Source organism: Haliotis asinina, chromosome 3 (assembly GCF_037392515.1).
Source record: "Haliotis asinina isolate JCU_RB_2024 chromosome 3, JCU_Hal_asi_v2, whole genome shotgun sequence".
In the NCBI taxonomy this organism is placed as follows: Eukaryota; Metazoa; Mollusca; class Gastropoda; order Lepetellida; family Haliotidae; genus Haliotis; species Haliotis asinina.
Genome location: NC_090282.1, coordinates 5,387,930 through 5,414,406, shown reverse-complemented (window position 1 = coordinate 5,414,406; position 26,477 = coordinate 5,387,930). Strand labels below are relative to the sequence as shown.

Genomic DNA, 26,477 nt, shown 5'->3' with positions numbered 1-26,477 from the left:
CCATCTGTTCACGAAGAACAGTCGTAACCTACTTGAGTCCAACGATGGCGTTATAGCAGCTAATACTGACAGAAACTATATTTATTGTCAATTTCATACGCGCGATTCTACGATTTTCTCATACATTGGTAGCATAACACGGCATGGTGTCTATTCGCAGTGTTCACAAATACTATCAGTATAACCCATAAAACAGGTACAAGTTGACACCAAACAATATAGCATGTCCTCGTGCACGGAAACTAGTTGGTCACAGAGCTAACTCGTTCTGTAATAATCCAAAATATGGTGAATATGCATACATACATCTGAAACATTTCTTGCTTCAGATTAACCATATTTAATTTGTATTTCTCTCAAGTGTATCGTATCCCAATTGCGTAGATTGACACTCATATTGTCGATCAGTGGATTGTTGGGTACAGACTCGATTATTTACAGACGTCCTCGATTATTTGGAACCGACGGCATCACAGTATGATTTGAATGACGTCACCACTTTTGATGACAGAAGAAAACAATTGTTTGCGATGTTTCTACGTGTCAATACGGAGTGAATGGTCTTGCAGTTTCCGGGAATCTAATATCATTTGATCATGTTTTTCAACCAATCAGATTACAGAACACAGTTTTGGTTAAACTTTTGGTTTACAGTTAGGAAGTACAAGATGCTTATAATATAGGGCTTTGTCTTAAGCGCCTTGAAAACCAGCAGGTTATTTCTGATGTACACTTTGCAAGAGCGCACTGACACGTGATCTTGTTGCTGCCAAGCATTACCAAAAAGTCAGCTCAAGTTTGCTAACAGTTTCAAACAAGTGGTTGTCAAGCCTCTGCTGAAAATATACCGATCTCTACCCTTAGAATCTTCAGAACTTTCCACCTGTCTCAAAATTGTCCTGGTATTGGTCAAACGATATTCCTTTTAGTTTTGCCCACTTGTCTCCAACCTTGAAAGGTGGGGAATTATCTGAGAACACCATGTACATGTTATAAACAGATTAGCTCCTACTTTTCATCCATACATTTGTATCCCGTATACTTGAGACGACATAAGACACTGGTCATACTTGAGCCTCTTTCTATAAATCAGCACGCATATGGCTTCGCATGCTTTAAATCACTAAATATTTGCATAAACATGAATATACATTGACACGACATAAGTATGGACGATGTGACATTGCAAACAGAAATGTCTAGAACAGTGCAAGGTGACAGGAACATGGGAATCTGTTATACTTGTATCTCAGGTATCTATCACGAGTGGCAGAAATCACAAACAGTTCTTATATAAATATGAATCAGTTGTTTAGAAACGAAGGCGTCATTCCTTTGTCTCAGGTCTAAAATAGCTCTGCATTGTCTGATCTAATCGCCCTGACTGCTTATCCGATGCAGTCCTATTCCAGTCTCATTTGAATCATGTTCATAGTGTGGCCTTTGCAGCGATTATCAATTAACCTATTTTGAGCAGCACTGATGACCTTTATCTGGTCCTATATCCTATTACTAGGTCACATTCTACGATTTCGAGTTTGTAGACAAATGCCCCAACATTGATATTTATCGACACTGAAAACTAAAAAGTATACCAAAGGGTTTTACTGTCTGCACTCGTTTACATCGAGTAAGGGTACAGAAGTGAAGTGTCATCAGCTGGCCGTTTCAGCTAGTTCCCATGGTAGCGTCTGGAGCTGCTTATTTGTGACGTCATTCTCACTTTACGTCACAATGTGATTTGAATGACGTCACTGTGGATGATACAACAAAACAATTGTTTGCGATGTTTCTACGTGTCAATACGCAGCCAATAGTTTTGCAGTTTCCGGGAATCGAATACCATTTGGTCATGTTTTTCAACCAATAGGATTACAGAACACAGTGACTTTTGGTTTACAATGGAGAATTCACATAAGTGAACATAGTACTGCCATTAGATTTGCAGTGCAGCGATGTCATAGCATTATGACGGCATCAACTTCATGACGTCATAGCATTGTCAGGGCATTGTACAAAATGTTCTGTCAAAAAGATAGCTCCTAGGGGATATCGTCTTATCTGACACAGGCAATATCTCCTGTGCGACAAGGTTTTGGACGATAAATTTATATTGTCCCTCATAATCATAAATCGACAGTTCGTATGCAACGTAGAATGGATAAGCATAATATAGATTCAGACAAGGAAGTAGAATTACCTCATTTTATATATGTCAAGTTCAGAAAGACTTAGTAATACTGTCCCAGTTTCATTACATATTAACATTAAAAAACTAGCAAATGTTGTCACTGTGGTAATTTTGTACCTATATCATCACTATTGGTGGTAAACAGAAGAAAAGATCATAAACAAATGCTCGTTATAATCCACTTTATCTTACCTCACACATGGATGTCGCTTTCTGATTGGCTAAGCGCTATTCTATTATTTTCAATGTACCCCGCTTACAGGCGACGTATTATTTTCAGTGTACACCGCTGGGAATTCCGAAGTTTTCACTCTTATGGTGCTTCATGGTAGTGCTTCTTTGCCTCGAATAACATTGAATCACGCATGAAGCACGAAAATTACCGATGTTTTGCGAATAAAAATCGATGGAAGGGAGATGACTCTAAATCTGTTTACCTTGTGTCGTCTGCAAAATAGCGATTCGCCTTGCATTCAAGAGACTTGATTCAAATAGTTCAGAATTAAAATTAAGGTTTTCGGTGAGATAAATGCGTTGTTCACTGGTCACGAGGGGACCATGGACTCATGTACCCTCGAGGTTTGTTTATGTATATATTGTACAATAGGCTGGATATCGTTTTGTCTTTGCTGGAAGTGTTGCATTTACATTTTGAGATGTAAACATCGAATGAAATTGTTATAGATTACATGCAACGTTAAAAACCCAGCGTCTGGTTTATTCACACCTACATGTGTGACTGGCTGTCTGCTGATGACAATATGCAATGCACAACTTCAGTCATTGACCATATCCAATTTAAAATTAACACCTATCGGGTTTATACGTCATAACCAAAGTTACGCTAAGCATATCCTCAAATGACCCAGGGGACATTGAAGAGGCTCCGTTACACTTGAGTGCACACCCACCGGCTCTGACTGGGTTCGGTATCGCGGCTGCTTCGTTTGGAGGGAGGTAAACCCAAGTACAAGATACTGCACGTTTGATTTGCGATTAGATGCTTATATTTCTGTTTATTTGTTTTAATCAGCAATGCGTTTTATATTTCACGAATAACTGATATCTGTGTTTTAATTATTATTTTTATTTTTTGGTTGCATGTGACCTTTAACATGTGACGAAAATGTATACGATTAATTTGAATAAATGTGATACAAATTGACTTCGAACTCCTTAACAAGAATTAAAGTCTAGTAATATCAACTCCACTAACCTTGTTTAAAAACGTATTTTACACAATAGATAACACGATACATACAAGCACTTCATATGATTGAAGGCTTTCGCTTATTAAGCGTTTGATATCTAAACTTGCAGACAGGACATACGTAACTCTTCGCATTCACCGCAACACATAATACCCATCAAAAGTTTAGACTCACTCTGAGCACTCACTATATGTTATGTTAGTATATACAGTATATATGGTTACAAGAACAGAACCCAGCTACAAACCGCATGCACATGAATTGCACGAGGATCATGTATCAACATTCTGCACATCCCGTAACAAGAATCATTTCAACGCTACGAAAATGTTTTACCATGCATCCGTTCATGTGTAAGCAGTACTTTTAAACAGAATTGAATATTTTGCAAAATCATATTTAGCATATGTGACTGAAATAAGTGGCTACTGTTACACTGTGAGTCTACATTTTGACGGGTAGTATATTTGCATTTCAAGGAGGAAACTTTAGAAGGAAGACTTTAAATATGACAAACGAAATTCACAAAACTAGACGGTCCAAGTTCACGTAATGCCACTAGATACCCATTAAGCTCTTGCCACTTTCCGATGACCTGTTGACCCTACTTGAGTTCCCGAGTCACCACCTCTGTGAGCAAACATCGGTGTGATAAGATGTGACAAAGTTGGGATAAATATGACTTCAGTCGAACCTCACTCAGGGTTCAAGGTTACATCTCTCCAAGCCTCAGGAAAGGTTTTGTTTCTGACTGGCGTCCAGGGGTGGGGGTGGCGTGGGGGGTGGGGGATGGGGGTTTGGGGGGTGTGGTATACTATACTGCCTAGTATCATCAGCATTATATTGTGGTCCAGAATGGACTCTGTGATAGATGTGTAAAGGGTTTCATCTTTTGTTAAATTATGATCACATTTCTTATTCCTGTACTCATGAATGTAAACTGCTATTGACTCAACAATGATAAAGGGTACTTTGGGATTACACCAAACATTTTCTCGGTAATGGGTAGACATATAATTAAAGAAAACAATTAAATGCACAGCTGCATATTAGTGTATTACTCTTTGTGTTTTATATATTATAAATCTATTTGACATTTAATCTATGGTATATTTTCAAATTAGCCAGATCAGTATACCCTAGGAAGGTGAAACCTACTGATACATAGTACAATATCTGACAAGTAAACAGGCTATGACATTAGATATAAACATTCACAATCAATTCACATGTCTCAGGACAATCTGTCAGGTGTTACCTTGATTCTTTCTCAATCCAGTGACTTGTAGCATAATATAGGGCAAGCTTTGTCCCCAAAGTATCTTCTACATCAATATATTTTTAAAACGTCTACCTAAAAAATATAAATTGTCTTAATTCTCCGACGCACCAGATTCCACAAAAGGAGTGCAACATCGATAATGAAAGAATCTCCAAAAATCGCTGTGTTTTGAAAATATGTTGTTTTCGCCTCCAAAATGATTTCCTTATTATTAAACAACTATTTTCACTTAAACAATCACGGATGCAGGTTTTATTACTTATGCTGCATTTACACAGCATAATGTGCATTAGTGAGTGAGTGAGTTGGGTTTTACGTCGCATTTAGCAATATTCCAGCATTAACTCAAGGTGGCAAACCAGAAATGGGCTACACATATTGTACCCGTGTGGAGAATCGAGCCCTGAGCCTTCTACGTGACGAGTGAATGTCCTAAGAAATAGGCAACATCCCGGCAGCCGAGTGTATCATAAGTTTAATTTGACATAACAATATAACATCTGTAAAAACCTTTACATGTGCCAACAAATGGCCGACAGTTTGCCTCACTCGTGGAGGCGGTGTATTTTAAATTTCAATCGGAACTAAATAACTGACTTTATGGCACTCAAATGGCCTAAAACTAAGAAACGGTTCAGTAATATTGATAGACAATGTAAGCATCTATGATGCATCCAACTCTGTGGTCAAATATAAACTGCAAAATACATATCTGCCCAAAGGTATGGTTTCGTTGTAGACTATGTGAAACTTCTGAGGCATCCAATCAATGTCACTAGATCCGTGCAGTATAATTGTGAATCTATCAGCAGTACCGTGCGCACTATTTATAATGTACTGATACCTCAGTACATATTGGACATATTATCAGTATCACGAATATATTATCAGTATTATACAATGTTTGCGTAGATAGTTAAACAGGGTCATTCAGGTTACACAGGTGCCAAACCGATTATTATTGTTCAATTGAATTTGAGGTACTTTGAAAATTGAATTTCGAGTAACGAGTAGAGCCACGATTGTGGAACAGGATTATATCATTTATTTAATACATATGTTTTCCACACAGTTATGAACACATTATTATTTAGTTACCCCAAAGCTTTCTATTTATAAATATGATTACACAATTTGGTCAAATGTAACATATGTTATATTTGGGATAACACTTTCAGTCACCTAACCCGCTCAGCCACTGCGACTTGCAAAAACTTGAAGTCGGACAGACATGTCTGTTTATAGTGCAGATTATATTTACTAGTGTCCTTTGATAAAATGAAAATATTAATTGAAATAACTTCGTTAGCTGCATTCTGGCAATGAGTTAGTTACGGGTGTATTTTCTAGTGTTTGAGAAACGCTAGATGGGGTACATCAACATGTTCTCTCTTCCAGTCATGCTGCATGCTCCAATACACAGGAAGATGAAGATGAAGAGGACAGTTTTGATGATAGCTCACATAAACTTACCACAACGTGTGCTCAGGACCCACAAGCACTGTAATTCATGAATATAATGAAATCTTGAAATGATCTGAGTGAAGTGCTTATCGACATGGGGTTATTGGTGAAAAAGAGATAAAGCTGTACGATCATTTTATATATATGACGAGCAAAAATGTTAGGAGTGAGTTACGATTCTAAGTAACATCGGCAATTTTCAGTCATATCAAGGACATATCAAGGTCATATCATATCTTGACAAAACAAGGAATAGATTTGTTATGATTAAACGGTTTCATTGTAAACACCTGTCAGCGAAGGACAGGAAACATCGAAATTATCACAGATATATATTTAAAACTAGTAGTTAAAAATAAAACAGTTCAACTACAGAAGACGAAACATTATAAAAACGGGCTATACATCGCCAACAAATGAAGGTACAACGCCAAACTAGGGACAATGGAGACTTACACTACCTCTGCTACCTGGATGGACCCTTGTTTGATTTTCACCATCCTTCCCGTCCCTGGCGATTGTAGGAAAATTTGGCCATAAATAAAAGAACATATATACTACGATTAGGAATAATATGCTTAAACTTGATTGCATTTTACAATATTTCAACCCCCTTTCAGAATATATACAGCCACTAACAATCTCGGTTACTAATCTAAATTAACAAAAATAACATATGTATCTATATACAAATCATTTATCAAAACTTATGGAGTCATTCTATTCCTTTTGAACAGTCAGTAGCTAAATGATAATTAACTTTGTTCTAGAAAGATCCGTTAGTCTTGACATTGAAATACGCATCCTTTGTGAGACAAGAGTCAATACAGTCAAGAAGGACATGCTTGGCTGTGATTCTTTCATCACAAGGGATTCACAACGGAAGATCCCCAGCTTACAATGGCTAGTTATGAGTATATTTTGCGTGGCCAATACGACATCGTTGCATGCTGACCTCTTCAACTGACAACACAAGTGGGTATAACCAATATAAGATTTTATTTCGGGTAAACTATTTATACCCACTTGGGTGTCCCATTTCTTTTGCATCAGATCACGGATATAAGATGTAATTGTAGCTTTATAATTTGAGCATGGAATAGGAAGTGGTGTCACAGATTTGTTGAGGGCTGCCTTAGCAGGAACATTAGCCACTGTGTTCCCAGAAATGCCAGCGTGGCTGGCAATGGGTAAAGGAGGATCTTCACCTTGAAGAAGGTAATCATGAGTATATCTTGCGCGGAAAAATACGATATCGTTGCATAAAGACATTCAAATTTTGACTGACAATCCATTTAGGTGTAACCAACGTAGGGTTTTCTCTATATAATGTCTTCATACCTACTCCAGTGTCCACTTCCTCTGCATTAAATCATGGATATAAGATATATAGTGAAGACTTTGTAATCGGCGTATGGGATGAGAAGGTGTGTCACAGATTTGTTGAGCGCTGCCTTAGCAGCAAAATCAACCACTGTGTTCCCAGAAATGCCAACATGGCTGGCCATGGGTAACCAACAAAAGCCGATGTCGCATTGGCTAGTACTAAGATAATGATATAATAATTATTCTGTTATCACTGGGTGTAATGTTTAACGCGTGAGAAATATTGTTAGTGATCGTTACGTCAAATCACAGCGGTTCAGAGCTTCAGACATTCCGGTAAGTGCACTGTTTTGTTCTCTCTCAAAAATATGACAGACCTAATCAAAATATTATTCATAACTACATCTGGAGTGTTATTTCAGCAACATTTTTATGTGAATATTTCAATGATTACACGAGTACTAAGCATGTCGGACCATCGCTTATGTGTCGACCCTACGTTTATCATGGGAAATATTTGACGTAAATATACGCATAACCTATTTTCTAAATAATTTTGTCAGTGCTAAAATACCATTAATTTTGTGCAATAACCTCGGGAAGATTATGTAGAAGTCTCGATTATATACGATAACAAATGATAGAAGTAATATAACTGATCCAAATCGTATAACCGTGACAAAACACCACGGTAAAATATGGTGTACGGACTGTTAGTGTTCGACGTATTTAAGTGTACGGACTGTTCGTAAGCGGTGTACGGACTGTTAGTGAGCGGTGTACGGACAGTTAGTGAGCGGTGTACGGACTGTTAGTGAGCGTGCGTTGTGATTATCACTGCTTAAACCATTAAACAACTGAATATTGTCAAATAGTATACTTTGTATACTAGACCATTTTACTATATTTTATATTTTATGGCACAGATGGAGAGTTGAGGCACCGAGTTGTTTTTTAAGAACACATCCAACCTCTTCACGCGTCCATCCCTTGTAAGAAAACCGTGTGTGATAAAATTAACAAAAACAGGTCTCAAGACGAAAGGGAAATTCTTATTTAAAACTGAAATGTGCCAAATGCCGCTACGAATGCCACAAATCCACCGGTAAGAAGAAACACAAAAGACGTATGAACCACAGTTAATCACTCAAACTTTTCAACCGTTCAGCTTGTCAGTTAATGTTCATTGACGAGAGCAATAGGCAGTCCCGTATTATGACAGTACATGAAGGGAAATCGTTTACAGTTCGTTTAAGTCAGAAACGGGTCGATGAATTCTAAATTGTATCACTGTATCTGTGAGGCGTTCCCAAGTATGCAAATTGGGGTCATTTGTCAGGTCGTGGAAGATCTTATATGTGTTTACCAGTAGAAGCACCTCACAGTACACTATATCTAGATGTATTGTACTGTGAAGCGTTTCAAGTTGGGGGTCATCTCAAAATTTACAAACAAAATCTTTAATCCTTCCAGTGACACGAGGGCCTGTGTCACGGAGTATCTCATGCTGCAGGTATTTTCTAGACCAAACCATCTCACTACATCCAGAAATAGGAAGAAAGCAATGTTATCACATGGAAACAAGCAATTGCCATACAACTTTAAGAATGATAGCAAATCTGAAAACTGGTCATTTTTCTTCGCTTCGTGTACAAATGTAGGCAATAGAGCAACAGCCGTGTCTAGTTCTCTGCTGAGGAACGACCGTTCTGTTAGACACGCGACAGATTGTTTTCCCGCTGAATGGGTTTGATCTGATTTCTGTTCAGTGAAGAAACATTTAGTTTCCATTGATCGCCCGTAAATTCACATTTTATCACATTGAAATTATTCATTACGATTTGATGAATAATTTAAATGTTGTTGTTTAAGATGAATGCGTTATAGCTTGTCACTGTTTAATTGGATAATGCTTGTCTTCTTCTAAAGAATATAGGCTTTAATTGTATGATTCATGACGTCCTCGAAATATGATGATTCTTGTGGGTAGTGGTAGCATCTGAACATTTTTCATTATTGTTGACCTGAAACACAAATACAAAGCAATTAGCACTGAAAATGTCTCCTAGTACTACGGACTTTTCTTAGATAAGCTACCCCTCTGTTCACTAGCAGTCCGTGCACCGCTCACTAACAGTCCGTACACCGCTCACTAGCAGTCCGTACACCGCTCACTAGCAGTCCGTACACCGCTCACTAGCAGTCCGTGCACCGCTCACTAACAGTCCGTACACCGCTCACTAGCAGTCCGTACACCGCTCACTAACAGTCCGTGCACCGCTCACTAACAGTTCGCGAACCTTGTCTGCAGTACTAAAGTGATGATATCTCTATAACTACTATACACATAGTAAAAGAAGTTTGAACAGTAAAAACTTCAACCGACAAAGCGTTTTCATGCATGTTAAGTCATGCATAAAATCTGAAATTTGTGGACATATTCGCAGTTGTTGCTCTTGAATTGACATAAATCAGCATAGCGAGGTCATGAATATTTGTGTCTGAAATGCTTCATTCTCGTGTAAAGTTTGAAACATTCACACCAAACTGTTGCTGAAATAACACGCCAGAAGTAGTTATGAATTACGTTTGGATTAGGTCTGTCATATCTTTGAGAGGAAACAAAGCAGTGCACTGTCTGAAGTTCTGGACCGCTGTGATTTGACGTAACAATCCCTAGTAATTTTTCTTACGCGTTAAACATTACACCCAGTGAATATGTCGATTAAAAGTGGATGTTTGTAGGTGAGATTTTTAATATCCTGAAGGCAAGAAAGAGAGTTGCACTCTACTCTACTATGTACTGTTCATATTCAAAATGTTTAATATATTAATATATTTCAAGGCTGTGAAAAGAGCAGACATCTGATGTAAAAATAGATCTGTTATTTGGCAAGCAAGGATATATTACTCTGGATTCAGTAACAGTGGCTCAAGCACCAGCAAGGACGATAAGGCCGCATGGAGGGGTGTGGTCAGTGCAAGCCCTCTCATTGGTCGACGCTTGCCATCGCCCGCCATTTGTGTCAAGATCGTTTAGTTGAGGATCGAAAATCGGCTATCAGTCGATACACCGAAGTGTCCGGCCTTGTCTGGATATATTGTCCTGTGAAGCGTTTCAAGTCGGGGTCATCTCACCCCAATATCAGATTTACTGGTTAATAATTCGTCTCTGTCTTTGCTATACTTACCACTAGATCGAGATCCCCTATCTTTCATTTTCTGCATCATATTCTATACTTTTGATATAGGCGTTAGTAAATTTATTTTTGACACATAATTTCACCAGAATTGGCTTGAAATGCCTCAGCATTTAAAATCAGAAATAATGCTCAGCTTTTTTCCGTGGTTTCCTACTCTGCACTCATCGGCGAACCATGATTGTGTGGAATTGCAGAAGATTTTGGGATGCACTCATCAGTCGTATTATTCAGCTCAACAGAGAAATCCTTTATGGCATCAGAAACCTTTATAAATAGTTCAGGTTTAAGTATGTTACAACAGTGAGATGATACAAGTTCCAGGTAGCTTTTCTAAAGTTCCATCTCGAGGATTGGGGAATATCAGATAGGTTCGCAGGCTTTAATACCTTCGGAAAATGGTCACAGAAGTCATCGTGGACTGACCATTCATATTCACTCGCTAGGTCTGGGTCTGTAATTAATAGATCTAAAGCTGAATAAGTTCCCATGTCCGGATGTAAATATGTGTTGGAACCGTCATTATATGTGCATAAATCACTATCTAAACAGAACTCTTCCAACAATTTAACTTTAGCATTAGTAGCTGAACCACCCCAGCGCGGACTGTGGCCATTTAAGTCCCCCATAATAATAAATGTTTTTTGTAGTTGGTCATAAAGATTTTGAAGATCAGTGTTCTGAAGGGTTGAAGATGGTGAGATATACAAAGGGGATAATGTAAATGCAACCTGTAACGTAAGTGCCACTGCATCTGTGTGGAGATTTGAAGCAAGAGTAAAGGGACTATGAATAACAATCTCTTTGACGAGGATTGAAGATCCTCCAGTGGCTCAGACATTCTGAGTTGAGAAAACATGGCATGCATTAAATTGGCGTAGGTCAAAAACATTGGTCTGTTTCAGTTAGTCTCCTGTCGACAGAATGCTGATGGCGTACAATCCTGGACTAATAGCAGTTGTGAATCATTGTAATTATTCCTTAGTCCTCTGCAATTGCATTGTATATTATTTGAATAGACTACCTTTTGGGAGGATTTATTGGGGAACTTTTTGCAGGGCGACAAGCTTTGTGCCCAGTGAACGTTTTCGGACAGGTCCATGTCCTCAAGTGATCCGTATTTGTTTTTAGGTTTAATTAGATTTTCGGTTCCTTTTGGGACGAAAGAGACCTTGTGGTTAACGTAGACGATCCGTCATGATCAGGAATCGGCTCAGACTGACTTTTAGACATGCTATGACTTGGCTCAGCAGTCTGAGTGTATACTGCAGGTGTGAAAATCTGTGAAGAAACTGTTTTCACCCAAGTCAACTTTGTTTGACAGTCCGAGTGAGTGAGTTAGATGCTTTAGTGGTTGTCTCAGATGGTGCTCTAGGTTTTGAAGCATACTAGTTTCTGTTAATTTTTATCTTTGGACAAGTTGTTTGGCTTCAGCAAAACTAATATTTTGGGTGATTGTGTGCTTGTTTATCTCCATCTGCTGCTTTCAAATTGGACACTCTTGAGAGAAAGAGGATGGTCTCTTTTTGGTTCATGTTTTAATAATTTACTGTCACAATCATACGTTATGTGTGTCCTCTCACCACAGTGAACGCACACAACAGACAATGAGTACTAAGTATTTACACCATGGCCATACGTTTGACACTTGATACACCTCAGTGGACTGAGAATATACGTTTCCAAATTGATGTGACAGTAAGCAGTCTTTATTGATTTAGGAACAGTAGGAGTGGAGAATTAAGTTAGGAAACATGGATAGTTTTTGAATGTCCTATTTTAACAAACTGTTATTCTGTGATGTTATACCGTAACATTGATTGTTATTTGTATACAGACCTACGCTTTTATATGTGTCAGGTAATTAAAGAATTGAAGGCAGTTATTTGTACTAGTACGGTTTCTGACAAGTACCACTTAAATGGACATAAAGAAACGTTTTCGTAAAGAAAAATGGGTGGCAGAAATATAGGAACATTTTTAGCCTGCCTATTGTGGACTTGTATGGGTTAGGAAACAACTTCTTACCTGGCGAGACTTAGTCATGTACACGGTGGGGGGAATCTAATATAGTTTGATACGTCACCACCGCCACTCACTATAGCGGCTAAAGTCAACACGTGTTTCAACATTAATTAACTTGAGAAATTAAGAAGCAATGTGACCAGGCATACACATGATGAGATACACTCATCAAGCCACTTGATATTAAAGCAAAAGAACTAAAGAACACATCACGGGCATAGAAAACAGGTGTCAGAGTCGGCGGTGTATCAGGAAAAAAGATGGCAGGCAAGACGTTCTCAGTTGATCAGGTTCTTGATGCACTGGGAGGTACAGGACGGTACCAGATGTTCCAGTATTTCGTGTGTATGTTCTCAGCATTGTCAGCGTCCTTCCAGCTTCTCAACATCGTGTTTGTGGGTATGTCGATGTGTATTAAGTAACATTATCCATACTCAAGCACAATACGTGTAACTGCTTCTGTTAGTTTCACTTTTCATACAATATAGAAATAGCTTCGGAAAACATTACAATCCCATGTGTCATCGTGGCTAATATCACTAATGGACTGTGCACTCTCAGATTCCTGCGTGATCACACCAAGTCACATGCTTGCTCACTCTTTGATCGTCCACACCCATTGCAGTTGTTGTGTTCGGCAATGGAGCCAACACCTCTTGAAATATATGTGTCCAGCACAGGATCTACACTCATTGAGATTGTTGTTCAGCACTGGACCCACACCGTGTGAAACTGATGTGGTCAGCACTGGACCTACACTCATTGTGATCGTTGTGTCAGCGCCGGACCCACCCTGGTTGCGAATGTGTTCAGCACTCTACCACGCCAGTTTCGATTCTTGTTCAGCACTGGACCTCCACCAGTTGAGATTGCTGTGTTCAGCACTGGACCCACATCTCTTGAAATATATGTGTCCAGCACAAGATCTGCACTCACTGTGATTGTTGTTCAGCACTGGACCCACACCCGTTGAAACTGATGTGGCCAACAGTGGACCTTGACTTATTGTGATGTTTGTGTTCAGCACAGGACCACACCTGTTGAAATCGTGTTCAGCACTGGACTACTAGTGTGTCACAAATATCCACTTGAAACCAGTTATTGAATCTAAAACATTTTAGAGGTCACATGCAGCCATCAAACATAAATAAAACACAGTTATCACTTATTCATGATATATAAAATGCATTGCTGATTAAGACAAAAAATCAGATAAGCAAAATTCTAGGCGTATAATCGCAAATCAAAAGTGCAATATTTTGTACGTGGGTTTACCTCCTCGAAACGAAGCAACCGCGATAACGAACCCAGTCAGAGCCGGTGGGTGTGCACTCAAGTGGGACGCAGCATTTTCACTGGCCACTGGTTCATTTGCCGATACGCTTAGCCGTCTCTTTGTTTATGGGTTATAAGCCCTATAGGTGTTAATTGCATGTGGTTAGTGATTGAAGTTGTGCATTGCATATTGTCATTAGCAGACAGACGGGCAGACATATAAGAGTCAGTAAACCATACATTGAGTTTTCTCTGTAACAGAGTCTGCTTATCACAATCAACATGGTTTTTGTTCTTGTTTTTTCATGTAACGAGTAGCTTATTTACTTGTTTGTGTACACAACCACGATTAGACTACTGCTCACGACCTCATACTCCCGACAGGTATACTGTTTCAACCTATTCGCTGCGCATGCATTATCAGCGCAGCGCAGCATAGCTGTTGAAACCACTTTTTCCCTCAGCGCTGGGGGAAAATTAGTGAATCGTTAGTGCTGTTTTTCATCCCATACTTTTTTCAACTTTTATAGGTTGAATTGGCATTTTTGATGATTTGTTTCGTTAAGTGCATACCGAAAGGTATGAGATTCTGCAAAGTTGTGTTTTACGTTGCATGTGACCTTTAACTAGGTATAATAAGAGCATATAAAAATAGGCTATAGATTCCCTTCAACTGAAGACAAATCACCATACTCGGTGACATGGGGACGTCTTTCTACATGTTCCTCATATGGATTTACACCATCCCTTCAGCTGTTAACAATTTAGACAAAGTTGTCCATACATTAAACGGACACATATCGTACGGTTAAAAACGTGGAAAATTTTTAACTTATTTGGAGTGTTACGGGACTTACGTGCCCTCCCAGGGGACAATCATTTTAGTGTACTTTAACCACCCTCGAGGATAAAGCTTGTGGCAATCTAAGTTGTTAATTTAAACTTTGATATCTAATTATCTATTTACAAATCATGCAACAAATCTAATTCTTTTTAAAATGCAATAATTAAACGGAAACTGACACTATTAAAATCATCCTTCATAGTTCGTGATGAAATATTCAGCACAGTCAACCAAGACTGTCATTGCTGAATGACAGTTAGTACTAACCGATAAATAATCTTAAATCTTAATAACATCAAGTCCTTCAAGTCCCCTTCTCTTGAATAGATGTTATTGATTTCTTTGCTAGAATATTGTCTCTGAATTCTTCATGTTAGCCACTTTCCACCTCATCAAACATCACTAATTATGGCCGGAAACAGAAATATAGTGACATGCAATAACCATTCATACTACAGGCGCAGCCGGACACCACCAGCAGCTATACTTGTTTGGTACACTCAGTATCACCCAAATTCCTTCAGTTAGTTACAACTATATTTCAGCGTTTTTGCATTTTAGGTAGACACGTGGCCCACACCTGCAAACAGCCGGCCAATATATCTGATATCTACCAGGCCATTGACAATGAACTCTTTCAAGCCAACAACAGTAAGATCTACTTTGAGAAATGTAACATACGGGCTGAAGCCAACATTTCTGGCGATATCTCCACCTCGGACTTGCCATGTATCTATGGATACGAGTATGTGGAAGGAAAAGATACTTCGCTAATGTCTGATGTGAGTTGAAGGTTATCTTGTCCATTTGTATGGAAAGATGTGATATGTCAACACTGTCCATAGGGTTAACATTCTCACTGCAACCTTTGCTATGGTTTAACACTGCATTTAGATAGGTTTCAGTGCTACACGTATTGTACGTCTATTGTAGTGCAGATATTACAAATGTGTCTAACCGCTGCATGTCTGTGTTAAAGTAAAGTCTGCAGCAAAGTCTGCGTTACAGTTGTCATACCTCCATGTTACAGTAACATGTACAGCAGTCTGATGCAAACACTTCAATGTTTTCTTAAGCATTCAGGAGAACGATGCCGTGCAACAAATACAATTTAGTAAATGCAATAGTGATTTTTGGTCATCGTCAAATGGAGTACAGGCAAACTGTAGCGCAAATGGGGTTGCGCAGCATAAAGAATATGACAAGTCTTCTTATATGCGAGCGAAGGTTGACAACGTACTTTTCTCGCTTTTCCGAAAAATATTTTTCATGTCAAAATAAAATATCGCCACCATTAAAGGTACACTCCCATTTCCTCACTTGGCTGTGCGCTCACATTTCTTACTCCATGTTCAGTAATTACTCACATGAAATATGTTTTATTCAACATTTTAAGCGCCACTCATGGTATTCAGATCGTTCTTCGTCTCCATTACCCCTGCCAGCTTCCAGTTGAACGGAGTGACGGAACATGAATAAGCAAGAAATTTAAAAGAAATACCACATTGCCAAATTTTATCGTGAACCTGTTTGAGTTTATTGTTAGAATTTATTCTAAATAAAAACACTTCTGACGTAATGGGTAAATGGTGCAGGGGAGGTAACTGTAAGTATTCCATACAGAATAAGACCCTCCTGTTCCTTCACTCTGCTGACCCGGAAGCTGGAGGGGGAAATGGAGGCGAAGAATGGTCTGACCTACCACGAGGTGCGCTTAAAATGTTGAATAGAAAATATTTCACGTGAGTAATTGTTCAACGTGGGTTTGGAAATGTGAGAGCACAACCCAGTGAAGTAATGGGTGTATACCGAGATTTTATTTTGAAATGAAAAACATTTGTCGAACTGAAGCTAGGAAAGTACGTTGCCAACCTTTGCTCGCTTCGCTCGCATGTAGAGAAGACTAGTCATTTTCTCTATGCTGCGCAGACCATTTGCGCTACAGTTTGCCTGTCAATGGACGTTACGCCGCTTTCTTTCCATTAACATTTACATCGACTCATTTACAGATGGACATCGTCTGTGACAGAGCACATTTACGGGGATTTGCCCAGACGCTTCTAATCATAGGGCAGGGTATTGGAGCGTTCACTCTCCCCGCCTTCTCGGACCGGTATGGCCGCCGTCCTGTGCAGCTCTTCTCCCACCTTTGTTTTCTGGGATTGGGTGTGGGCGTAGCCTTCGCCCCTACCTACACTGTATTTCTGGTACTACGAGTGTTCTTGGGGTTTGTGCAACAGGTAAGACTGATGGGCATAAACGTGGCCTGATCGTGGTAGAGAGTAAACGCACTATTAACGCATTAGTACATAAACAAGATGGTAACACTTCATGCTGCGTTCACACAAAGTCACGATTAGGCCGACAGCACACAAACCAAATATCATTGCAGATTTTCGTGATCGTGGAACATTTTCCCTTTTAAAATATCTTGTCGCTATTTTACGGTTTCATACGCCCTGGCAGAAGGTGTTACATGTGCATATCTGATCAGTTAGCGAATATCTGACGATCTGTGCGACCTTTTACGATCATCACGATTTGAGTATACGATCTGTTGCGATTTCTTACCTTATAAGAAGTTCATAGCGAACTGCTACCTTTTGTTGCGTTCGGTTTGGACAAAGTAGGGCGATTAAACACGATTGGACATGCAGACGAATATGTGTTACCTTAGAGTCCTTTCATTTTCTCTCGCCAACATTCGATACCAACTACAATGACAATGACGATGAAATAGCGTGATATGGCTTAGTTAGATCACAACGATTTTCGAATTTCGACATGACACAATTTATAGAAAAGCACACCAAACGCTGAAGAACGTGTTCCAGCACAGGGGGAGCGTAATGTATCGTGACGGGTAATAGTTCATGGACGTTATTTCTAGCACATTTGTAGTGTTAATAACTTCCTACAAATGAAGTGAATCGTAACGTGACACAGTGCAGGAGATCTTTACAGAATCGTAATAGATCTTGGTCTAATCGTGGGACAGTGGTGACATCTCACACTCGTTATTACGATGTATTACGACCATCCTGTCACGCTCCATTTTCACGCATTTTCACGCTCCCATACGATTTGTTTCGAACTGTACGATGCAGCGCTACGTTCTGAAACAATAGCTAAAAAATCAGCATGATCGTGGCAAAATATCACTCTTGGGGTCACTGTGTTTGTGGATCTGCGATCTCTCACACTTCACAAGATGAGTAACAATTTTAAAACAATTCCGAACCGTGGCCTAATTGTGGCCAGGTGTAAACGCAGCATCAGATGTCATGTCTACTGTCAGTTAAAATGAGGTTTACGTCTTTTGTAGGGAATAGTACTGACGAAAATGACAATAAGCATTGAGATTTTCCCCTCTCGTCATCGGAAGCTGAGTGGCCTCTTTGGCTCTATAATGTGGACGTTCTGCACCGCATCCATCGCCCTGATCGCCTACCTGATGCAGACCTACTCCTGGAGATCTACACAGCTTGCCTACTGCTCTGTGTCCTTATACGTCATCGTCCAGTTCTTGTGAGTCATTACACCTGTGAGCTTTGTGCTTAAATGCGATTGTCCTTTTCTTGAGAGCGTTTCAGTAATGTCTTGTGTGTTGATGCTGGATCCTCACTAGACCGCCATTGTTTCCTGCTGCAACTATTATTGTAAGGAAGTTGCATACTGCACCAGCTTAACACATGAACTGTTCATGTCTTAGATATGTTTCATTCATCCGGGGGCCGTTCATAATTTATGGCTGGGGACAATTATTCTTTATGGCGAAGCATGTAAAATGTTAATCCTTCGTCTCCAATGCACACACACGCACACGCACACGCACACGCACATGCACTAAATATATGTACATACGTAACCCTCCCGAATGTCATGTATAAATTCAGTTGACCCTCAACCTCCCCAGAATGAAATGGTTGACCACCTGCTCCCTTGTAATGATCACCCCCCTAGTCACAAATTATGAACGCCCCCTAATGCGTTACAATTATTCAGATCACTTCTGTCATGAAACATACTCTATTTTACAATTGCTGTTTACACACACGGAGGTCACTGATGTACGTCGTGGAATGCTAGGCAGATAGGCCACCGGAAAGGACCTTCATGACCCTATATATAATTTAACAGGAAGAGATCCAATCCATTAACCCAACTACCACCATGCTATATGATACAGAACAGGCAAAGTATATTCAATTTGCATTATGGTTCACCGAAACACCTGTAATGGTTGTGTAATTTCAATCTACCAATTCCAGCTTGCTGGACGAGTCTCTGTCCTGGCTGATCACCAACAACAAGACCAAACAAGTCACTAAGAATCTCAAGAAAGCAGCTCGCATGAGTGGTAAGGACTATCACACAGTTCTGAATGTTTACAAGAAAATACAGAAACAACAAGAATCTGAGAAGAGCCTCACTGAATCATTACTTGGAAGCAAAGACCAGGGTGTCAATGGAAAGACGGCGACTGTGAAAGAAAAGGATAAAACTAAACCTTCATTCTTGGACCTGATGAAAAGAAAACGACTGGCCGCGAATGTGTTTGTATTGTGGTTTGTATGGTACGTTATCTAACGTTTTCATGTAGTCAACTAGTTTGGCTCTGACCAAGAAAGAATTGACAAAGTCATGGTAGATGTTCAACTTCTATCTGTGTTACATGCAGCTTGGAAGAGCTAACAAAGACATATTTTGGTGACCTAACCAAGGCATCAATAAACTATCTGTCAGAAAAATGGCATTATATTTTTGGAGTCCTTACATAATACGTAACGAGAGTCATTGTTATTATCGATGCCTATGGATCTAAAACGCTGTCTTAATGTACATATATTATACATATATGACAAAGACACATTTTCGCAAGTCTATCTCAGTGACTCACTGACAAAGTTGTTTCTTGCAATGCTCGTTTGTGATGTGTGATGTCAATATATTTCAGGATAACAGACAGTTTAACGGTGTTTGGACTATTCATGATGTCCCATTCTCTAGCTGGCAGCCCTCACCTCAATTTCGTGCTTTACTCTCTCCTGGAGGCTCCGTCGGTTCTTGTCTTCTACTTCATGGTTGACAGGTACACTCTTCCCTGGTATGATGAATGAATTCTGTACCTTTCGTACACGCCCCGTGTACTCTCACTGAATGCAACATGGATGCTCGGTTTGTGTTTCGTCTGGTGGATATATACATGCGGTGTACCATGTTTGCACCAAAGTAGAAGAGACTTGGGTCACATTGAGCTTCCCCATCACATCGAACCTGCTCTGCTGTCAGTTGGGATTGTCGTTATTGCGATATGCAGCGGTATCTGAGTCTAGAATTCAAAATGGGCAGAGTAGCCCTGATGGCCGTGCATTGTGATCGATAACCTCCGTATCCATATAACCTTTAACAATGAGGAAGATTTAATGAGTGAATTGTTGAATGCTTCAGTCAACTAAATTCTTTATATATGACCTACTGTAATCGAGTCTGGGCCAAGGAAACCATTGACTCCAAGCTTGATTAACTTGAACGATATTTGGATACGGTGTCCCATCGTTATCTTCAACCTGTAGAAGCTAACGCCTTTGGCTTTCTTTTCCAATTATTGAACTGGAACACGTGTAGATGCAGGTGTCCGTGCAGCTACCTATTAATTAGGCTTGGTGATATTTGACAGATATGATCGCATGTGTCCGTGCAACTACGTATTAATTAGGCTTGGTGATACTTGACATGTGGTCGCAGGTGTCCGTGCAACTACCTATTAATTAGGCTTGGTGATGCTTGACATGTGGTCGCATGTGTCTGTGCAACTACCTATTAATTAGGCTTGGTGATATTTGACAGATGTGGTGGCAGGTGTCCGTGCAACTACCTATTAATTAGGCTTGGTGATATTTGACAGATGTGGTGGCAGGTGTCCGTGCAACTACCTATTAATTAGGCTTGGTGATACTTGACAGATATGGTCGCAAGAAGACAAGCATGACTCTACATGGCACCGCTGGGTTTGCTCTGCTCGCGGCAACAGTCTGCAAATCTGTAGGCAGTAAGTAATGAAATCGAGGTTTATACTCTACCTTCCTACAAGCAAAAAGTATGGGAACACCCTCAGATTTGATAGTCATATGTACATCAATGCATAAAATAAGCACCGCCCTGTACTTTTACCAGTTAATTTTGTCTGAAGGGAAACTAAACTAAACTCTCTCCGAAATATAACCTATATAATTCGATAGGGCAAGCATTTAACATTTCACAAACGAAAACAGCATTGAAATTAAAATTACATTAATTGGGATAATTGCCTATATTTAAATCAGGTGAGTTTATTCTGTCCTAAAAACAAGTTACCTTATTTCGACAAGTGAAAGTAATAATTGATTGTTATGTGTCCTAAAATTCGTTATTTATTGTGAATGGATGAAAGTTTTTAAGCTAGGATTTAGGAAAGGTTACAGTCAAACTTAAAAAAACAAACTTCTAAGCTGCTGTAACATTTGTTTTACAAACAAAACCCATATATTTTAGCTGTAAGTATCAGTATCCGGCAAGAAAAGTGTTAGTTCAATACAATATATTCAAATACATTAATTTATTCCAAAATGTTATGAATGTGTGCTTTTTCAGTTTTTCCCAATAAGCAACCTAAATTGTTAGGTCTGAATCTTTGACGTTCAGGTTCTTCCTGATTATGCATAAAACCTTACTTGATGTGTAAATGCTATTGTGGCATAGAACAGAATTGTTATTTTGGGTCAAAACTCATCTTACTGTACAGTTTTTGCCGGCGAGGACCAGTTATTTGGGGTTAAAAATTCAGTCTCATCAACATATTTTTCACAAAGAATAGAAGGTTTATGGTACTTATGTAACTGTCAATAGATATAGCTTCTTTAACTATAGTTAATCAAACTCATGGCTATACCCCGACTTTTCTGTAGCATCAGGACCCTTTTTTCAAAATAGTGTGGTGCTTAATTAATGCATAGTTGTATATATACTGAAACGTGATGAGGTCATTTATTCTATAAGGTAAATGCAACTCCCTGTGCGCTGAATAGGGACTTCAAACGACATGTTAGAACTTGCAGTGAAATAACTGATTCGGTATTCGTTAAATTAGAGTGAACGGAAATATTGTCAAAAACAGCGAAAATCAAGAGTGCTGAAAGACATCAGCACCATGTTTGCTTCAAAAGCCACAATACAATAGCCTATTATGTTCCCATACGTTTTGTTTATAGTATAGTTCAAAACTTAACACTTTGGAAGTGCATGCATGATCATGAAGATAGAAGTGTGTCATATTGCTGTCATCCAGGTAACAATGCCTACGATAATTACTGCATCATGATGTAATGCATGGAGTTCCATGACATCCCAATGCACCTCGATACAACTGCTGGGACAGAAGAAGTTAATAACGAGTATGACCTACAGCCGCCGAGACGACAACACAACATCTGCCGGAAGTTGTGACAATGAGGAGGGTTTACCCTGGTTCGCACAGGGTCTGCGGTTGATTTCATCTGTTGTCGTTGTCGTAGCGTTGTCATATTGAAATGTCAGTCTCGGATGCATGGATGGCAGACGGACAGTGGTTGAAGCTCAGGCATGTTATGGCATTCCAATATGCACAATATGCTCCCGTTGCACCATCAGTTTGGTCAACCCAATGACCATAACACGTGCCCTGCAATTTACAAAGCGCAGGAGGAAGTCTGACTCGCTGCTGAAGACACAACGTCTCTGGTTGATCCTGAATTAACTGCGGATCTATCGTAAAGTGATGGAATTACCTCGATCACTAACAGTGTGCAGTCGAGTAATAGTGACCATTCTGTCCCTGATCAGTCTGCCTGTGCAGGTTGTTTCGCAAATTCGTTGTACGGTATCTTGGTATGACGTCATTCTCGACGCCCAAGGCCTATTGTGGGCTGAAAAGGTGTCCATTTATTCCAGATGGGTCCTCAGACCGTGTAGTTTTAGGGCCCGTACAACAGCTGAACGGATATTCCAGCATCAGAGCTACCCATGGCGCACTCACAATGATGTTTTATGAGTCGAAGCAAACTCTTTCTTCATTTATCCTTGGATTTTTCATGTTTTGCTGTTTGCAATACTCATGTGCCTGTTTTCCAGTGCACGTGCGGTCCTTATCGTGATCGTGAAACCAGCCGTTTCAATTTGCCCTAGACCCATGGAGGTCCAGGGTAGAATAGGCCTTCAGCAACCCATGCTTGCTGTTGAAGGCGACTCAGCTTGTCGAAAGAAGCGACTAAAGGGATCGGGTGGTCAGACTCGCTGACTTGGTTGACACATGCCATCGGTCTCAACTACACAGATAGATGCTTATGCCGTTGATCACTGGATTGTCTGGTCCAGACTCGAGTATTTACAGACCGCCGCCATGTAGCTGGAATATTGCTGTGTGCGGCATATAACTAGACTCGATCACTCACGTCTCCAAAACCATGTACCTCTACCTCTCAGCCCAATGCTGCCAGCATGACGTCACAGACTTAACCGAATGCGGTAACAACATGAGCATCGATCTGTGCAATTGTGAACCGATGACATGTGTCAACCAAGTCAGCGAGCCTGACCACCCGATCCCGTTAGTCGCCTCTTACGACAAGCATAGTCGCCTTTTGTGACAAGCATGGGTTGCTGAAGGCCTATTCTACCCCGGGTTTTGGAGACGGTTTATTGATGGACTGATGTTGTGTCTCATTAACTGAGGTGTAACTGTTCATTGAATGACCATTTCTTTGCCTGGAAAGTTGATGTGCCGGTACACCATAGACAGAGAGGACCTGGATGAGACGTTTTCGGGATCCGTATTAGCCTAATGGCAACCATGTTTGTTTACAAACAATGCACACGGTTTTGTTAAGGTTATTTATCTTAAAATGACTATTATTTGTAACGCAATTTTATTACATTCATTGTTTTTTATTACATTCATTCATATTATTATTCATTTTCTTAAACCTTTATGTTTTCTTTTTTTTAAATCTGAACCATGAAGACCCGGTAGAGTAGGTCTTCTGCAATCCACGCTTGCCCTAAAAGGCGACCATGCTTGTAGTAATGGCGATTAACGGGATCGGGTGGTCAGGCTTTGCTAAATCTCGTACAACACGTTCTAATTATCAACGAAACGGTAAAAGCTGACTATGAACTTGGATCATGCAAAGAAGTTCTGTCACCCAGTCATATTTCTTCTCTGCATAGTTGACCAATCAACGTTGAGAATCGCTGAAAAGCACATGTGCGATTATCACAAATATATACACCTGTGTATCCTATCCCGTATTGATAACAAAAATGTTATGTTCGGTGGGATAATGATAAGAATTGTTTAGCACTCTGGTATTTATCATATATAAATATATTACACCCTGGTTCCAGAAGGCAGCTCATGGTCTCCGATCGCTGTCACTGCGTTCTCTTGCCTCGGGATGTTCGGGGCGTCGGGAGCATGGGGAACGTCCTTCTTCTTCACACCAGAAATGTTTCCAACAAATCTGAGGTCAGTCTTCTTTGAAATAACCACATTTATGCGCAGTATCTATTCATGAATTTCTTGGGGACCATTTCAACTAAATTGTATCAATGTAAATGTGGCACAATTGTTTCGATGCACACATTTGCGAACACCTAGTTCAACATCATTATGTATTACTAATTCATATTTTCACAAGGATCAATTCACTTACATGAAAACAACAAATTTCAGAAATTTTGGACTGGGAACTTCTTCTGCCTGTTCTCGGCTTGGTGGGATGCTGGCTCCTTTCTCCAGTCTCCTTGTAAGTATGACCAGATTCACGGTGAACGATTGGTTGTATCATCATTATTCCTTGTGCAGTATCTAACGGGAATATTTGTACCGATCGCCGTTCGTACTTTGTTACCTTTTGATACTGCTCAGATATGTTTCGGGGAGTAATGTAGGTACTACAGCGATCTTAGCACGATTCCAATGATCTTGCGCTTACTTTTTACGCGATTATATCGCTAGTCCTTTTCCTGAACAAGGCTTGGTATTCAACTTGAATGAGAACATGGATGCACGCAACTGGGATACGATGGCATTAGCCAAGTCTGGGTGGGATGGGTATGGACGAGATGTGCTTTTGGAATCATCACAATTACGTTTTATGCACCATTGAAGCCAGTTTTGATATAAATACCGACCCGTGAAGGTCCCGGGGTAGAATAGGCCTTCAGCAACTCATGCTTGCCATAAAAGGTGACTATGCTTGTCGTAAGAGGCGACTAACGGGATCGGGTGGTCAGACTAGCTGACCTGGTTGACACATGTCATCGGTTCCACATTGCGCAGATCGATGCTCATGTTGTTGATCACTGGATTGTCTGGTCCAGACTCGATTATTTACAGACCGTCGCCATATAGCTGGAATATTGCTAAGCGCGACGTAAAACTAAACTCACTCACTCACTCACTTGATATAAATACCGTATTTGTTCACATAAATGCAGGCTGAATACGTGGAGTGGGCCCCGGGAACCATCTTCGGGGTGTGCTGTCTTCTGGCTACCGTCCTCGTGAACATCCTGCCAGAGACGATGGGGAGAGAACTCCCGCAAACCGTGGACGACGTGGAAGCATGGCACAAGAAGACGGACGTTAAAACAGACAAAGATATGGAAAACTTCCATTAGTGTCTTGGAACTGATCATGTCCTGAGCCTAAATTCGAGAAATCAATAATCTTGTGCGAAATTTGGTTCAGTAAGTAAAGGAGCACACCATAAAATGTTGTTGAAAGCCAGATACATGTGTGACTGATGATACTACTAATAAACAGTTTACCTGGCTACATGTGTACAGTACATTCAGTATACAGTTGCCTTACAAGTACAGCAGTACGTGTCTTCTTGTTAACCCTTAGTGGCAATCGTTCGCTATCAAGCACTATACATACGCATCTGCATATATACTAAACCACAAAAGAAATGTCGCACTGATAGCGGTTTCCTGAAACACGCACGTTAATTAACAATCAAAACGGAGGTTAACATCTGACAACTCACAGAGTTCACACAAACAAAATCACCAAAACTGGTATCATTAAAGACAGCATTGTGTGTGGTCTCCTTGAGCATGGATGAAAGCTTTTCCTCATCTATACATGCAATGAATTAGCTTTTTGATGAAGGCCACTGGCTCTTCGGTCCATGCTAAGTGCCTGATCGAGTCCAGCCGCATTTATCGGCCATCGTTGGAGGTTAATATACAGTCTTCTTTGAATTTCGTCCTAAATGTGTTCTATTGTGCTTAAATCTTGAGTGCAGATTATAGCAGGGTTTGGATGTCATGTTGTCGTAGGAAGTCAAAAGTTGTCAGTGTGTGTAAGAGCGTTGTCTTGCTGGAAGATGTGATATCGATATAGTGAGCAGCTGTCAACTCATTTCCTCATCCTGAACCAAGATTCCTGAACACCACGATGTCAGCTATCTGGTTCAGACCGATTGCACCTGACACCATAATGCTTGGTGTAGACGTACCTGGAGAAGTGGGTGTGCTTACACCCACTGCTCCACTTACTTCTACACCTGCTCCTACACGTGCACTACACCTACCCTTACACCCACTGCTCCACGTAGGGTCTGCACCCGCTCCT

The 26,477-nt window shown here is 40.1% G+C and overlaps 2 protein-coding genes across 2 annotated transcripts; both read left to right on the top strand.

Annotated features, from left to right (window-relative positions):
- Positions 1-12,959: 12,959 nt before the first annotated feature.
- LOC137277275 (solute carrier family 22 member 16-like) lies at positions 12,960-15,609 on the top strand. Its single transcript, XM_067808935.1, has 2 exons — positions 12,960-13,098; positions 15,380-15,609. The coding sequence occupies exons 1-2, from the start codon at positions 12,960-12,962 to the stop codon at positions 15,607-15,609; spliced, it is 369 nt and encodes a 122-aa protein (XP_067665036.1).
- A 799-nt stretch (positions 15,610-16,408) lies between these two features.
- On the top strand, positions 16,409-25,716 carry LOC137279170 (solute carrier family 22 member 3-like). Its single transcript, XM_067811658.1, has 9 exons — positions 16,409-16,526; positions 16,828-17,058; positions 18,144-18,346; positions 19,090-19,395; positions 19,776-19,910; positions 20,785-20,870; positions 24,239-24,359; positions 24,567-24,639; positions 25,334-25,716. Exons 1-9 carry the CDS (start codon positions 16,494-16,496, stop codon positions 25,514-25,516), a joined length of 1,371 nt encoding a protein of 456 aa, XP_067667759.1. The 5' UTR covers positions 16,409-16,493; the 3' UTR covers positions 25,517-25,716.
- The last annotated feature ends 761 nt before the right edge of the window (positions 25,717-26,477 follow it).